Genomic DNA, 15,548 nt, shown 5'->3' on the forward strand with positions numbered 1-15,548 from the left:
ATACCTCCAGCATTTTCTTTTTGACTTGGAATTACTTTTGCTGTTCTGGTTCTTTGATTTTTCCAAATGAATTATAGGACTGAAAAATAATTATCATTGTTCTTTACTTTTGCTAAGATACCAATCACTGTGCTATGTATTCATATGTATTAGCTATTTATTTTCACACTACTGGCTATATTCTGTGAGTGCTTAAGTCAAAAGAGCTTTGTAAACAACAACAAAAAAAATAGAATGAAAAATATCCAAATATATCATATATATTAAGTATTATTTTAGGAAATATATATTTTCACACAAAATAACATATATCTTATTTTGGGTCACATCTAAAAACATTTTAAAGACATTAAATCTTATTTAATCCTTACAATTCAAATCAACCCATAAGGTAGATAGGTATAGAGGTGTGTGGGTGTGTGTGTTTAATGGTACTAGGGATTAAACCCACAGGGGCACATTGCCACTGAGCTACATACCCAGTCCATTTTTTTTAAATAGCATCTCACTAAATTGCTGATACTGGCCTTGAACTTGTGAATACCCTGCCTCAGCCCCCAGAGTCCCCACAATTATAGGCATACACCATCATGCCCAGCTATATAGTTCATAATAAGGAAACTGAGGTTTAGAGAAATCATGTAATTTGTTCAAAGACAAATGGCTATATGACAGCCAAGAATAACCTCTTATCTTTATAAGATAGTTATATTGCCTTTTGCTACTACTCTGCCTCTCTTTCACTGATTATTTTCCCATAGCCTAGATTTCAAAGGGTCTCCAGTCCATCTTTGAACCTATTTAATCTTTTAATCTCCAAATTCTCACTATGGAATACTACCTACCTATAACATGGCTCAAACTATTTTCTATATGCTGGTAACTCCTAAATTTCTATGTCTGACTAAAATGTATTTCTTTAGCAGCAAACAACCAAATGATAGCTAAATTTCTCTATCTAAATGTATTAAAAGCATCACAATCTCACTAGTTGCAAATCCTATACTTATTTCCACACATATTCTCTCTATTCTAATTTGCTCACAAAAAAATTCTAGCAACTTTCATCTTCCTCATCCATGAAGCAACCCTCATATCTTAAATAGACTCTTCACAATATTACCACCATGACCTTCACTTGGGTTGATAAGGTTTGCATGTGATTTGTCCCCAAAGGTTCATGTATTAGAAGCTTGGGCTCCAGTGTGGCAAAGTGAGAGACAGTAAAACTTTTAGATAGTGGGATGCATTGGGGGGACTGCCTTCAAAAGGAATAAAAATAATTCTTGTGGGAAACCCAATTAGTTTTCATGAGAAGGTTGTTATAAAAGAGAAAAGACCCCTTTCCTGCTTTCTCCATTCCTGTTTCACCATATGATCTTTCCCTTTTAAATGTAGCTCCAGTGTGATATCATCAGTCATATCACGAACCCACACAAGGGGCCCTCATTAGAGACCAAATCAATGAGGCTAGCCAATCTTAGACTTTCACCCCCAAAACTGTGAGCTAAATAAACCCTTTTTCCTAATATATTACTCAGCTTCAGATATTATGGTATAGCAACTGAAAACTGACTCAAAGAGAAGTAATCACACTTTCTCTACTGGATAATAAAAATATGATATTCCTATGTCCTATCATGTGCTCCCTTCCAAATGTCCAGTTCACTCTCAGCATATCAATTTTTTTTGCAAATGATTTTTTTAAATGAAATCTAATTATTTAGGGAAAATTCTCCCAAGAGGTCAAAGTTTTAAGCTCCAAATGTCATAAATATTTTAATGTTTTTAAAGAGGATTTTGGCTATTTTAAAGCAATACTTTAAATTGAACTTACCTGATACTTTAAATGACTTTCATTTAACTTAAATAAATGAGTAAAAGACCAAGATCTGAAGTTCTTTAGTTGGTGTTACAGTTTGTTCAAAGACACTAAGGTAAGCTTATACAAAGATATTCTATGACAATCACAAATGTCTTGAAATCAAAAAGCGCAGGTTTTCCAACCAATAAATAGTAACTACAAAAACTAAACCTATACCTTAAGGGTAATGAAATAGTTTATTATTTGTGCTTTCACAAAGAGCTGATTAGAAACCATCAGGTAACAGAAAAACACTATTTCTAAATATGCTTAAAAATGACAATAAACTGTCATTTGCACTGGTTTCTGACTAAAAATGCTGTATCTTTCCATGTTAACATCAGATTACGTAAGATATGTCCATTGTGAAACAGTCCATTATGTATATAGATTAATGGCTATGACATGACTGAGCTTTTCAATCTATATTTTGAAACAAACTGTTGAAACTGTTGCCTTTGCAAAGGCTTTTGGGAAGAATGTCTAACTAGTAGTCATGAGGCTAGGATCAAAATTATTATATACTCTACGATACTATCGAGTTTAAACTAACAAAGAAATCATGCTGAATTACTTCCTTTCTCTAAAATATAGGAATTTTTCATACCTATAGTTGAAAACAAAACCAACGATGCTTAAAAGCACTGCATTTTTTCTTTCTTTTTTCTTTCAGTGAACAGGATTAAGTATAATATTTTCTCTTTGTGCTTTTTGTTGATTCTTTGTTTTCTCAAATAAAAGAGAAAAATGTTAGTGGTCAAAAGAAAATTTCTTTTTTCCCTCCTAATTAATCCTAATTCAAGAAATATAATGAATCCTTTGACACAAAAAATAGGCTATTTTACTTGTAAATACATATTTGAAAGTTTAAAAAACTGCTTCAAGTAGTACATGAGACAAGATTTTCTACCAAATTTTCATGATCCTACTTGGCCTGCATTGATCATGATAGACAATACCCTAATGTACAGTCATGACAGAAGAATGCTTAATGATAAGATAACTTAACAAGGAGGCAGCAACAACCAAAAGAATGTTCACTGGGATGGTACAAAGAGCCTTCTTTCAAAGGGTCTTCAAAATATGTGCATCCTGAGTTATACCCTAATTCCTAAAAGACTACAGCAAGTACTTTATGGTTATACTGCTGCAAGCCAGCTAGCTAAAAAGTGTAACAGAACTAGAGCTCTCTCACACACACTACCTTTCCCCAGCTCAAGCCTGTGAGATGATCTCAGAATTCCATTTGCACAATCTTTTTTTTTTTCTCATGTATGGATTAAAAGCTATTAAAAGCTATTCAAGAGTAAAATATTTCATTTCACATTTGGTTAACCATAGTTTTCAACACCAAAAACATCGTGTTGCTTTTTAAATAAACTTGCAATATAACCACCATAGCCAAGGAACATACTCAGAAAATACTCAAGGAACTATTTCTTCCAGTTCTTTCTTTAAAAAAATAAAATAAAATTGGTACATTTTTTCTGTTTTGAAAGGGGTCTCATTTCAATTTTTCCCATTTATATATTTGGATAAAACCATAAGTTGGCTCTTCAAACATACAATTTTTCTCTTATACTCTTGCCAAAAAAAGTTACAATAAAAGGAGTCTTGGGGTCAATATCATGATATTTAAGTATTCAATTTTATGCAATTAAATTGAAAATAATTATTAACAATTGAATATATGTATCCACAAATATCTGTACTTATAATAAAATTTAATTAAGAATAAAATATTCCAATGCATTTGGGCTAGCTAAATGCTATTGTATAATGTTTGTTCATTCCAAACACAAGTTAGAGTTCAGAAAAACATATAACATTGTTTTGTTTGGTTATAGTACTTTGTAAATGGTTTTATTTTACCATTCATCAAACCTCTTTTGTTGAGTTATTCAAACTAACTTTTGCCAAGAACACTAAGAATTTGGTGATAGTGCTTCTTTTAGAAGAAAAACAACCCCTTTCCTCAGAAAATTGAAAGTGTTTATCTTGGCACTTAAACCTTGCATTGAGCTTTCTGGAAAGTATTTTAAACTGTTGTTTCTAACCCAGACTTTATGATTTAAACAGGAAAAGATTCTGTAGCTCTGCACCAAAACACATATTTATAGGGTTGATTTTCTTTCTACACCAAAAATACGAGGTTGATGGCAGCAGCTTTCAAAATGTCATTTCCTAGAACCATGCTACAAATTGGTCATTTATCAGTGAATTCAACACATGATTTGTTTTCAAACCTCAAAACCATCTTATGACAAAGAAATGCCAAACATTAAAGCATATATGTTGTTTTTCAGTGTCACTATTTCATTTAAATACCTGTTCTGGTACGTATTTTGACAAAAAGAAAATTTATTTGATGTTGTTCTTTCCTCCTGTGCATGTCAACAAGAGTCAAATTTCTAACTTTGCAATACTTATAATTTCATTTTTCCCAGCAGGTATGCTATATCTTCAGACTATACAAATAAACATATAAAAATAAACTATGTGAACTTTCTATAACATTTCCCTATTAATACATGTGAATACAATCATAAATTGTTTGTAAATTGATGGAATAAAACAGTCATTGTTCCTAAACCTCCCAACCTACTCATAAGTTAAAAATATAAGAAAGGGACCATAGTCTGCATATGGTATAATAGTCCAGTGTAACAGTATAGCATATATGAAGATACAATAAAAATAATAAACAGATTAGAACTTTTCCAGCTAGAGGTGGGAGAGCACCTGCCTAGCCTCCACAAGGCCCTGCATTCACCGCAGCACTAAGGGGAAAAAAATTCAGAGACAACCAGATAGCTCCAATAATTTTTTCAGTAACTATGTATCGCATTACCAATACTTTGCAAGTCAAATCCTCCCAACTTTGAATGTTTATACCTTTTCCTCTAACACACTGGCTATCTCTTTACCAAAATAAAAACAACATCATCATCATTTTGTACTTACATATAACATTTTCAAAATCAAAGTAATTTTGAATTATGTCATCGGGATTCATCAAATATATATTAAGATGTTCTGGTAAGAAACCAGTGGTTGAAAAATGTTGGCAGGCTCAATTATTTCATTATTTTTAAAGAAAAGATAAATATATCTACCAAATATATGATTAAAATCCATAACTGCCTTTGTCAATTAAGTATAAATTATAAACTTAAAACCCTGGGGATTTTTGCTGTGGTTGAACACTGCATAGATCCAAGAAAATCAAAAAAGATTTATTTAAATAAGGGAGAGATAAATGGGAATTAACTGGTATCACTGAAGATGAAGGTTGTGATTAAGGAGTAGACTCACTCTAATCAAAAATTATATTTCATATTGCTATGGTTATACAAAGATGACAGATAGTCTTTTTATTAGCATTCATAACTTGAAACACTCTGACACTCCTCCCACAGTCCTAAGATTTCTAGTCCTCAGAGTTCCAATTAAAGTACAACTTTAAACTTAGAGACAAATTTAATATTTATAGAGTATGATTAATGTGTTAAGGTACCTTTGCAGAAGGCTTAGCTAGAACCTTATTGCCACTTTTTTCCCATTTAAATTTAAAATATTGATTGCTAGAACCCTACTGTCACTTTTTTCTCATTTAAATATAAAATATTGATTGTTTTTATAAGGAAAGTGAAGAATATCTAAAAGCAAACAAAAATTCATTTATTGGGATTTGAGTACTAATTAATTGACATATTCTATTTTCTAAGATGAGCCTACATGGAGAATGGGAGGAAAAACAAAATCTTTCTTCCCCCGCTTGTCTTTTATCTAGTCAAAACAGAGTAGGTATTTATCCATTACCAATCCTGGGAAACAAGGTCACTTGTGGGAGCCAATTTTTTAGGGACTATTTTGAGTTTCATGGTTGACAAAAACATTACAAAGACATACTATTTTTGGTATTAAAATAAATAGATATAACACAACATACCTGAAAAAGAACATGTACATGGCTGCTGTTATGCAGAACAAAAGGACCTACAATAAGGAGAAAATAGATTAGTTGCAAAAGAACACTGACATCATCATTTGTGTGACTTAGAAAAAGAAAATATCCATTATTAAAATTTGTGCCTGAAACAATAAAATGATATATAAAACTAGTCATGCATATGTTATACTCTCAATCTTTCAAATAAACTATATTAAGGCAATAATAAACTAATAGTATAGATAATTATAAATATACACATTATGTACAATTGTCTCTCCATACCCGTAAGGGATTAGTTCTAAGCACAGCCCACCCACCACTAACTTTACCCCCACAAGGACCAAAATTTATGAATGCTTAAGTCCCTTATATGTATTGGCATATAATCTACACATATCCTGTGCATACTTTAAATCATCTCTACATTATGTATCACAATTAATACAACAATAGAAGTTAAGCTTTACTGTTTAAACAATAAGGAAAGAAAAATGTCTATTCATCTTTGGTACAGATGCAGGGTTTTTTTCTAAATATTTTCAATCAGTAGTTGCTTGAATCCACAGATATAAAACTCAACAATAGAAAAGGTAGACTGTGTATGTATGTGCATATGTATGTATGTATGTATGGTTCACACACAAATATAAACACACACACACACATTATATTAACTGCATAGAAGTATTAACAGGGTTCCAAAAATGAATGGGCATTTTTTTTAACTTGTCTATTAAAATACTTGAAGAAGCAATTAACTTCAAAACTAGGATAATGGCTTTTATACATTCAAGTCAATGTATGTCAGAAAGCCTATTAACTTCTATATCAAGACAATCAAAAGTAAAATACAGATCAGCAGACAGCTAATTCTTATTAATAAGAAAACTTCATTAAAATACAATCATCCTTGTAGTGTGCTGTTTTTAAGTCCTTTAGGTATAGACCAAGGAGTGGGATAGCTGGGTCAAATGGTGGCTCCATTCCCAGTTTTCCAAAGATTCTCCATACTGCTCTTCAGATTGGCTGCACCAATTTGGAGTACCACCAGCAATGTAAGAGTGTGCCTTTTCCCCCACATCCTTGCCAACACTTACTATTGTTTGTATTCTAAATATCTTCCATTCAGATTGGAGTGTGATGAAATCTTAGTTTTGATTTGCATTTCCCTAATTGCTAGAGATGTTGAACATTTTTTCATATATCTGTTGACTGATTGTAGATCTTCTGAGAAGTGTCTGTTCAATACTTGGCCCATTTATTAATTGGGTTATTTGGTTTTTTGGTGTTAAAATTTTTGAGTTCTTTATATATACTAGAGATTAATGCTCTATCTGATGTGCATGTGGTAAAAATTTGTTCCCAATTAGTAGGCTCTCTGTTCACCTCTCTGATTCTTTTGCTGAGAAGAAGCTTTTTAGCTTGAATCCATCCCATTTATTGATTCTTGATATTAATTCTTACACTATAGAAGTCTTACTAAGCAAGTTTGGACCTAATCTGACATGATGGAGATTTGGGTCTACTTTTTTTTTTCTAATAGACGCAGTGTCTCTAGTTTAATTCCTAGATCCTTGTCCACTTTGAGTTGAGTTTTGTGCATGGTGAGAGATAGGCATTTAATTTCATTTTGTTGCATATGGATTTCCAGTTTTCCCAGCACCATTTGTTAAAGAGGCTATATTTTTCCCATTGTACGTTTTTGGCACCTTTGTCAAATATAAAATAACTGTAATTATGTGGGTTAGTCTCTGTGTCCTCTATTCTGTACCATTGGTCTATAAGTTTTGTTGCCAACATCATGCTCTTTTTGTTACTATTGCTCTGTAGTATAGTTTAAGGTCTGGTATAGTGATGCCGCCTGCTTCACTCTTCTTGCTAAGGATTGTTTTAGCTATTCTGGGTCTCTTATTTTTCCAGATGAATTTCATGACTGACTGCTTTTTCTATTTCTATGAGGAATGTCATTGGGATTTTGATTGGAATTGCATTTCATCTGTATGGTGGTTTTGGTATTATGATCATTTTGACAATATTAATTCTGCCTATCCAAGAACAAGGTAGATCTTTCCATCTTCTAAGGTCATCTTTAATTTCCTTCTTTAGCATTCTGTAGTTTTCATTGTAGAAGACTTTAACCTCTTTCATTAAGTTGATTCCCAAGTATTTTATTTATTTATTTATTTTGATGCTATTGTAAATGGCATAGTTTTCCTTGTTTCCCTTTCAGAGGATTTGTCACTGATATACAGAAATGCCTTTGATTTATGGGTGTTGATTTTGCATCCTGCTACTTTGCTGAATTCTTTTACTAGTTCTAGAAGTTTTCTGGTGAAATTTTTTGGGTCTTCTAGGTATAGAATCCTATCATCGGCAAATAGTGCTATTTTGCTATCCTATGTTAAAATAGTGCTATTTTATAGCATTCTCTCATTATTTGTCTGACAGCAATCCTAGATCTCTTTTATTTAGCATTAATTTTCTTTTATTTTTAACTGATTAGGATTATTAAATGTGTATATTGCTTACAAGCAGCATATAGTTGTCTCTTCCTTTTTCTTATCCTGAAAATCTCTGCCTCTCAATTGGGATATTTAGACTACTTTTATTTAATGCAGTTAGTGGAATGTTCAGATTTAAATCTATCACCTTATTATTAATTTTTCTATTTATCTCACTTTTGTTTCTTTTTCACTCCATTTTTTTTACTCCATTTTGGATTAACTGAATTTGACTAATGATTCCATTTTCCCTTCTTTGTTGGGATAGTTTAATGTCTGTTTTAACATTTATAGCACACATCTATAAATTGCTATGGTCTACAGTCAAATGACAACTGTGCCACTTACCACAGTATAAATATCTTATAAGAGTGTATTTTCATTTCTCCTGACAATTGTGCTATTGGTGCCATCCATTGTCTGTGTGTGTGTGTGTGTGTGTGTGTGTGTGTGTGTGTGTGTGTGTTTTGGGGGTAAGGGTATAGTCAGTAAGTTTACTACTACATTTTACTCACTTTTCATTGAAAATATATGGCTGAAATTCTTTTCCACTTAATTGTGAAAGATACCTTTGCTAAGTATAAAATTCTAGGTGGATGTATTTCTTTTTTCAGTAGTTTAGAGATTTCACTCTAATATATCTTCAGAATTTGATTATTATTGTTGTGCCTTGAGGTAACCCTTGTCATGTTTATTGTACTAAGATTCCATTTAGCTTCTTGGAACTGTGAGTTTACAACTTTCATTAAATTTAAAAACTTTTAGCTGAGAATTCATCTAATGTTTTGATCCTCCTTACTCTCTTTCAGAAACTTCAAGTCACCCGAAATTTTCCACAACTCACAATTAATAATCATTATTCTATTTAAAAAAACTTTATTTTCTACATTTCATTCTGCATCATTTCTATTGAAACATCTTCACTAAAACTTTCTTATGCAATGTGTATCTACCATTAATGCTATTCAGTAAACTTTGCATCTCATACATTGTAATTTTATTCTTCTAGTCTAATTTGGGGTTTTATTTTATCTTCTGTGTCTCTATTTAACTTTTGGACACTACAGGATTTAGTTTTAATAACTCTTTTTAATGTCCTTGCCTGTTAAATCTAACACCTTTGTCAGTTCTAGTTTGACATTAATTGACAGATCTATCTCATTATGAGTTATTTGATGTCTTAAATGGTAATATTTTATTTGATGTTAGGCATTCTGAATTTTACCTTGATGGGAAATGGATATTTCGGTGTTCCCATAAATCTTCTTAAGCTTTATTCTGGGACACAATTAAATTACTTGGAAACAGCTTAATTCTTTTAAGGAATTAATTCTTTTAAGGAATTGCTTTTAAGATATTCAGGAGGGACTGTAGTAATGCTCAATCTAGGAGCACTACTAATTATTACCTGTTACTGAGATTAAAAACTTACCCAATGCCACATGATTCTTTGCAATTTTCCAGTATGGTGGGTTCATAGAAACAGAGAGTAGTCCTACCCCTATTTAAGTGCCAGTCATTCCATTAAGAGCCTATAATCCTTTAGGTTGGTTTTTGACTTATCCTGGGGGTAGTTTCCTCATACACATTCTAATCTGTAATAAGCTGAGTACTTTCCTCTCTATTCCTCTGTTCTGTGAACTCTTTCCAGCATGGCCTGCCCACACGTTTCTTAACTGAGAAAGTCTTCTGGACTTTGTGCAAGTGATTCCTTTTTGATTCATGCCTAAAAATTCTCTCAAGGATCAAACCCAGTGCCTCACACATGCTAGGCAAGTAAACCAGAATAATAATAGGCTCATTTCATTAATTTTCATGTCTCAGGGAATCCCTGGCCTTCAGTGCTTAATGTCTAGGTTCTTACAAACCATAGTTTCATGTATTTTGTCCTTTTTTTTTTTTTAACTACTCAGATGCTTAAATTGGGAGAGTAAATTCAATCACTGTTAGGAAATCTTGTCCAGAAGCAGTTATTCAAGTTTAAATTAAATATTAAAATTGAGTTCCTCATTCACACTATCCATATATCAACGGACATACGTGGTAGTATTTATCATAGAACAGGTATAGATCATCTTCATCACTATAAAAGGTTCTATTGGAAATCTCTACCTAGGGAACAATATTTTACAGTGTTGTAAAAGTGTTTGTTATTGCACTTTACATAATTTAACTCTGGTTGTAAAGTATGTGTTTGCATATGGTTATCTTTATACATCACAACATTTTCATACTCTGTGCAACTCAACACAAAAAAATATTTCATTTATTCATTTGTAGAAATAATGCATGCTATTACATATGTTATAAGGCTATGACAAAACATACAAAAAGCCTAATAGAGTGACAAGTACATTGTAGATGTTCAATAATTGGTACCTATTCACAATAAATAATTTCTCTATAATTCCAAACCACATAAGCATTATAAAATATACTTAAATGAGTAATTTTAAAAATGCTATTTTAACATTGATTTTTAAAATTTGTTTTTGTATTTTTGGTTGTATATGGACACAATACCTTTATTTTATTTATTTATTTTTGTGGTGTTGAGTATCAAACCCAGTGCCTCACACATGCTAGGTAGGTGTTGTACCACAGAGCCACAACCCCAGCCCCGAAAATATTTTTTCAATTTAAAATATGTTTGTTGAACTACAACATGATAAATCACAAAAATATTATGATAAGTGAAAAAAGCCAGTCACACACGTTGTAGCACATTATTTATATGAAATTTCAAAATAGGCAAATTTACTTACAGAAAGTTGAATAATGGTTGCCTAAAGTTGAAAAAGTAAGGAGTAATGGAGATGTACTAATAATGGATATGATTTCTTTTATGGGGAAATAAAAAGGATCTAAAATTAGATTGTAGGAATGGATACATACACAACTCTGTAAACATAAGAAAAGCTAATGGAACAGAAACTTTAAACTGGTAAATTTATACCATATAAACTCAACTCAAAAAACTATTAAAACAAGAAAAGTAATGTATGTACATAACAAAAAATATTCAACTAGAATAACAAAACACAATGAAAATAATATTCTCTTCTAACCACACCTCTGGGCTATGTGTAGAATTTTGAATATGTATGGATATACCTTTGAACCCAGATACATACCAAATAAACACATTGTTTTGTACTTTTTTAAACTTTGGTACTCATATCAAACCCACATATGAAAATGCTCAAGTTTATTTAAAATATTCTGCAAATAGATAGGTGAAGTTGACGAAACAAACAAAATTTAATATAAAAACACACTTTGTATTCATGCCCTTACATCATTGGAGGTAAATTCTTATAACTAGATTCACTATGTCAAAGGATAAGTGTATTTTTAAAATCAATTTTAACTGGTACATAAAAACATACATATTAATGGATTATTGTTTGATGTTTCAATACATGTATACATTGTATAATGTTTAAATTAGGTTCAATATGTATCTCCTCAAACATTTATCATTTCTTCATGGTGAAAACGTTCAAAGCCCTTTCTTCTAGCTTTATGTATAGAACATTGTTGTTATCTGTAGTTACCCTACTGTGCAATGGCACAACAGAATTTTTTATTCATATCTAATTGTAATCTTTCTTGAGGGGGTATAAGGAAAATGATTTATTTGGAATACCAACACACACAATGAGAATGTGGTAGGCTGGTGCCTGGGAGGAAGCTTATCTCAGAATTTTTAAGCTCCTTTTATCCTTAGGCAAGGGGGAAAAAGGGGGGTCTTAGGTTAGAAAATGATGACTACAGACTTCTAGATACTTCTCCACTGATCTAGAACAGGACCTTGTGAAGCCAGGTGTTTGGTATGCATATAATCACAAGGTGATTTCCTTTTATATCTTGAAAATATCTTTGTTACTTTTATCTTGGTGTCTTCAAGATGAAACAGAGACATTAGGTAAATTTAGGGCAAATTAATCTCATATTTCCATCCTAGACAAACATTCCTATAAATGACTAACATGTCTATATGCAGAATTGAGCAGAAATCTGATCCACAGGTCAAGGTAGCAAAGGAAAAAGATACAATATGAAAGTAAAGATGCCAAGCTTTTTCACCATCTTTTAGTCCATTGGGCAATTAGCTTGGCAGGCCCTTGTCAAGAGTCAGTTCTTTCAACAATAGCAACCTTCAAGTCCTTGAAAAGTAACCTAGGCAACTGTTATCATAATCAATAACTTAGACGTATAATCTATAGCAAAGCTAGTGAGGAACTAATAACTACACTGCTCAGCTGTGTGACCTAAAAAAAAATCAGTAATTTTTAAAGTATACTAAAAACAAGATAGAGAGTTTGTTTAGGTTTTCCTTTAGTTGTTACAACATTAGGTTCCTGAAATATAAAAACATAATTTAGTATCCATTGATCAACCCTTCCCCACCCCCACTATTCTCCCTGGCCTCTGGTGAATGCCATTTTACTCTCAACTTATAGAAGAAATCACATATAAGTGAGAACACAGTTCTGGGTCTAGCTTATTTCACTTAACATAATGATTTGCAGTTCCATCCATATTGTCACAAATAACAGGATTTCACTCCTTTTGATGATTGAATAGTATTCCGCTATGTATATGTATCACATTTTCTTTATCCACTTTCAGCTAACAGGACTTAAGGTGGTTTCCATTTCTTGGCTACTATAAACAGTGCTGTGAAGGATATAGGAGTACAAATTTATCTCTGAAAGACTGATTCAATTCACATACCCAGTAGTGAGATTGTCAGATTGTATGGTATATGTGGTTGTACTAACTTACATTTCCATCAACAATGTACAAGGGTTTCCTTTTTTTTACATCTGTACCAGCATGTGTTATCTTTTGTCTTTTTAATAATTATCATTCTTGCTAAAGGGAAGGATAGGTATATTTTTAATTTGGACAAATATTGCCAAATTGTACTTCTAAGAAGGCCATACCAATAAACACTCCTACCAACAGTTTATGGAAGTAGAAATTCCCTTATACCAGTTATTTCCCTATATCCATAAAAACTATGCTTTACCAAACTATTTTATACTTGCCATCTAATGGGTGAAAGAAATGCTACCTCACATTATAGTTGCATTCCTCCTCTGAGTGAAGTTGAACATCCTCCAGGTTTATAATCATTTGTTTAATTTTATATTATTTATTTATTCACTTATTTATTTATAGCTCTGGTAATTGAATGCAAGGTATATGCATAGTAGGCAAGTCATCTACCACTAAACTACATCCCTGGCCACAACCCTTTGTTTATCTCTTTGATTTGTTAGTTTAGCTGGTTTAGTTACTTTTTCATATCCTTTGTCTATTTTAAGTTAGGTTGGTGGTCTTTTTAGAAACCAGTTTGGTTTTTTGAAACTGAACATACTTATATGATAATATGGAAATAATTTAAACATTATTAACAAAATATGGGTGATTAAATAAAATAATCATATAAAGTTAATCTCATAATGTACAAAGCCAAAAGAGCAACATGGTATAGAAATAACAGGTAACATGGAATTAAAATTTATTCAGTTGAAAAATACTGTTTTCTCTGGAAAGACCTTGTAGGGAGTGACAGATTTATAGTACATTGCTTCCTGGTTATGGAGCATACAGATTTCTCAGAATAACTGTATTAACTGCTGTCATCACTATATCATACAGAATTACATGCAAACTGTGCCTCTCCAGGCAGTAACAAAGTAGCAAAATAAGAATATGCGAGTACTTATAAATCTTTAAAATAAACAAATATAAAAAATATAAAAATGGCTCCATGTGATTTTGCCTGCTAAAGAAAGCTGTTTTAACCATTTAAACTTCTAAATGGTTAAAACATATATACTAGTAATTTTAAGTCCATTTAAATACTTCCTAACAAATGACTCTTCTTTTTTTTTAACATAATAAGTTAAATGGGTTTTGTCCCTAATCCCAGTACCTTTTACTATTCTTCCTGAACATATTCAAAAACAATGATGACCTTTGCTTTACCACTCATCAAACCCATATACCCCTTATATTCAGTGAGGTTCTATTCCTTCTACTACTGAAATAAATACTGAAATTTTCTCTTTTCTGGAAAAGAAGTGATAAATTTTCTCTTGCCACATATGTATTTCATTCATATTGTAGTCCTATATCCAGCCATTTGTCCAACAAAAATTGATCTGGTGTCATGTTTCTAATGCTTTATAACTCAGCACCTTAAAAGAGAGATACAGAGGTTAGATCCAGATTATCAAGGGCTTTAATGATCTTGAAGTGAAACAGAATAGACAAGGAACCACAAGTTTTCACACTCCTTTACTTTTTTATTCAATATCTCCTGTATTCCCTAGCATAATAGGAAAAAATAAATTACCTAATACTTGATTCCTATGCCCTTAGGAATTCTGTTTGGTGGGAAAGCAGGCATATGAACAAATCACTGCAATCCAGTATCTAGAACAAAAGCATCTGATTATATTGCTATTTTGATCATTCAGTGTATTTAATCAATGGTTTGGGAGTTTTCCATATGCTTTATGTATCTACCAAAACTTTCTTAAGTCCCAGAAGGCAGAGACTTTGCTTAACTGCATACAGAGGTCAATTCTTAATATATTATATAAGGCTTTTAACAATGATGTTGGTTTCCACTTACAGCAGCATTTTTCAAGAAACTGAATAGTACTCCTATTCATAAACCTTTTTAAAAGCTGGACTTTTTCGACATTTAAAATTTTGTTGGTACATAAGAATTATGAATATCAGTGGTATTCATTATGACACATTTATACAACCACGTCGCATGATTTGGTCAATTTAATTCCTCAGTATCTTCCTTCCCGTTCCTTGTTCCCTTTTCTCTGATCCATTCCTCTGACCTACTGGTCTCCCTATTATTTTTGTGAGATTCCTTTTCTTTTTTTCCCCTCTAGTTTCCACATATGAGAGATAGCACATGACCCTTAACTTTCTGAGTCAGTATAATTTTGCTTAACATGATCTCCAGTTCCATTTTCTTGCAAATGACATAATTTCATTCTCTTTTCCATTAAATAAAATTCCATTGTTTATCTACCACATTTTCTTTAACCATTCATTCATCTATTGTCAGATACCTAGGCTGATTTGATAACTTGACTACTATAAATTAGGAACTATATGCATGCATCTCTATAATATACTGACTTTAAGTCTTCTTGGTACGTACTGGAGGTGGTGGTTCTACTTC

General features: G+C 31.9%; 1 protein-coding gene across 4 annotated transcripts in view; it reads right to left on the bottom strand.

Annotated features, from left to right (window-relative positions):
• The window catches only part of TMEM135 (transmembrane protein 135), a 255,840-nt gene that overhangs the window by 80,520 nt on the left and 159,772 nt on the right, over positions 1-15,548 (bottom strand). For all 4 annotated transcript variants that reach the window (XM_081282558.1, XM_081282557.1, XM_081282560.1 and 1 more), the window contains one exon: positions 5,817-5,863. In XM_081282558.1, coding sequence (XP_081138684.1) covers positions 5,817-5,863 — 47 coding nt within the window. The remainder of the gene's footprint in view (positions 1-5,816; positions 5,864-15,548) is intronic.

This window comes from Spermophilus citellus, assembly GCF_964194105.1.
Source record: "Spermophilus citellus genome assembly, chromosome: 2".
Classification (NCBI taxonomy): Eukaryota; Metazoa; Chordata; class Mammalia; order Rodentia; family Sciuridae; genus Spermophilus; species Spermophilus citellus.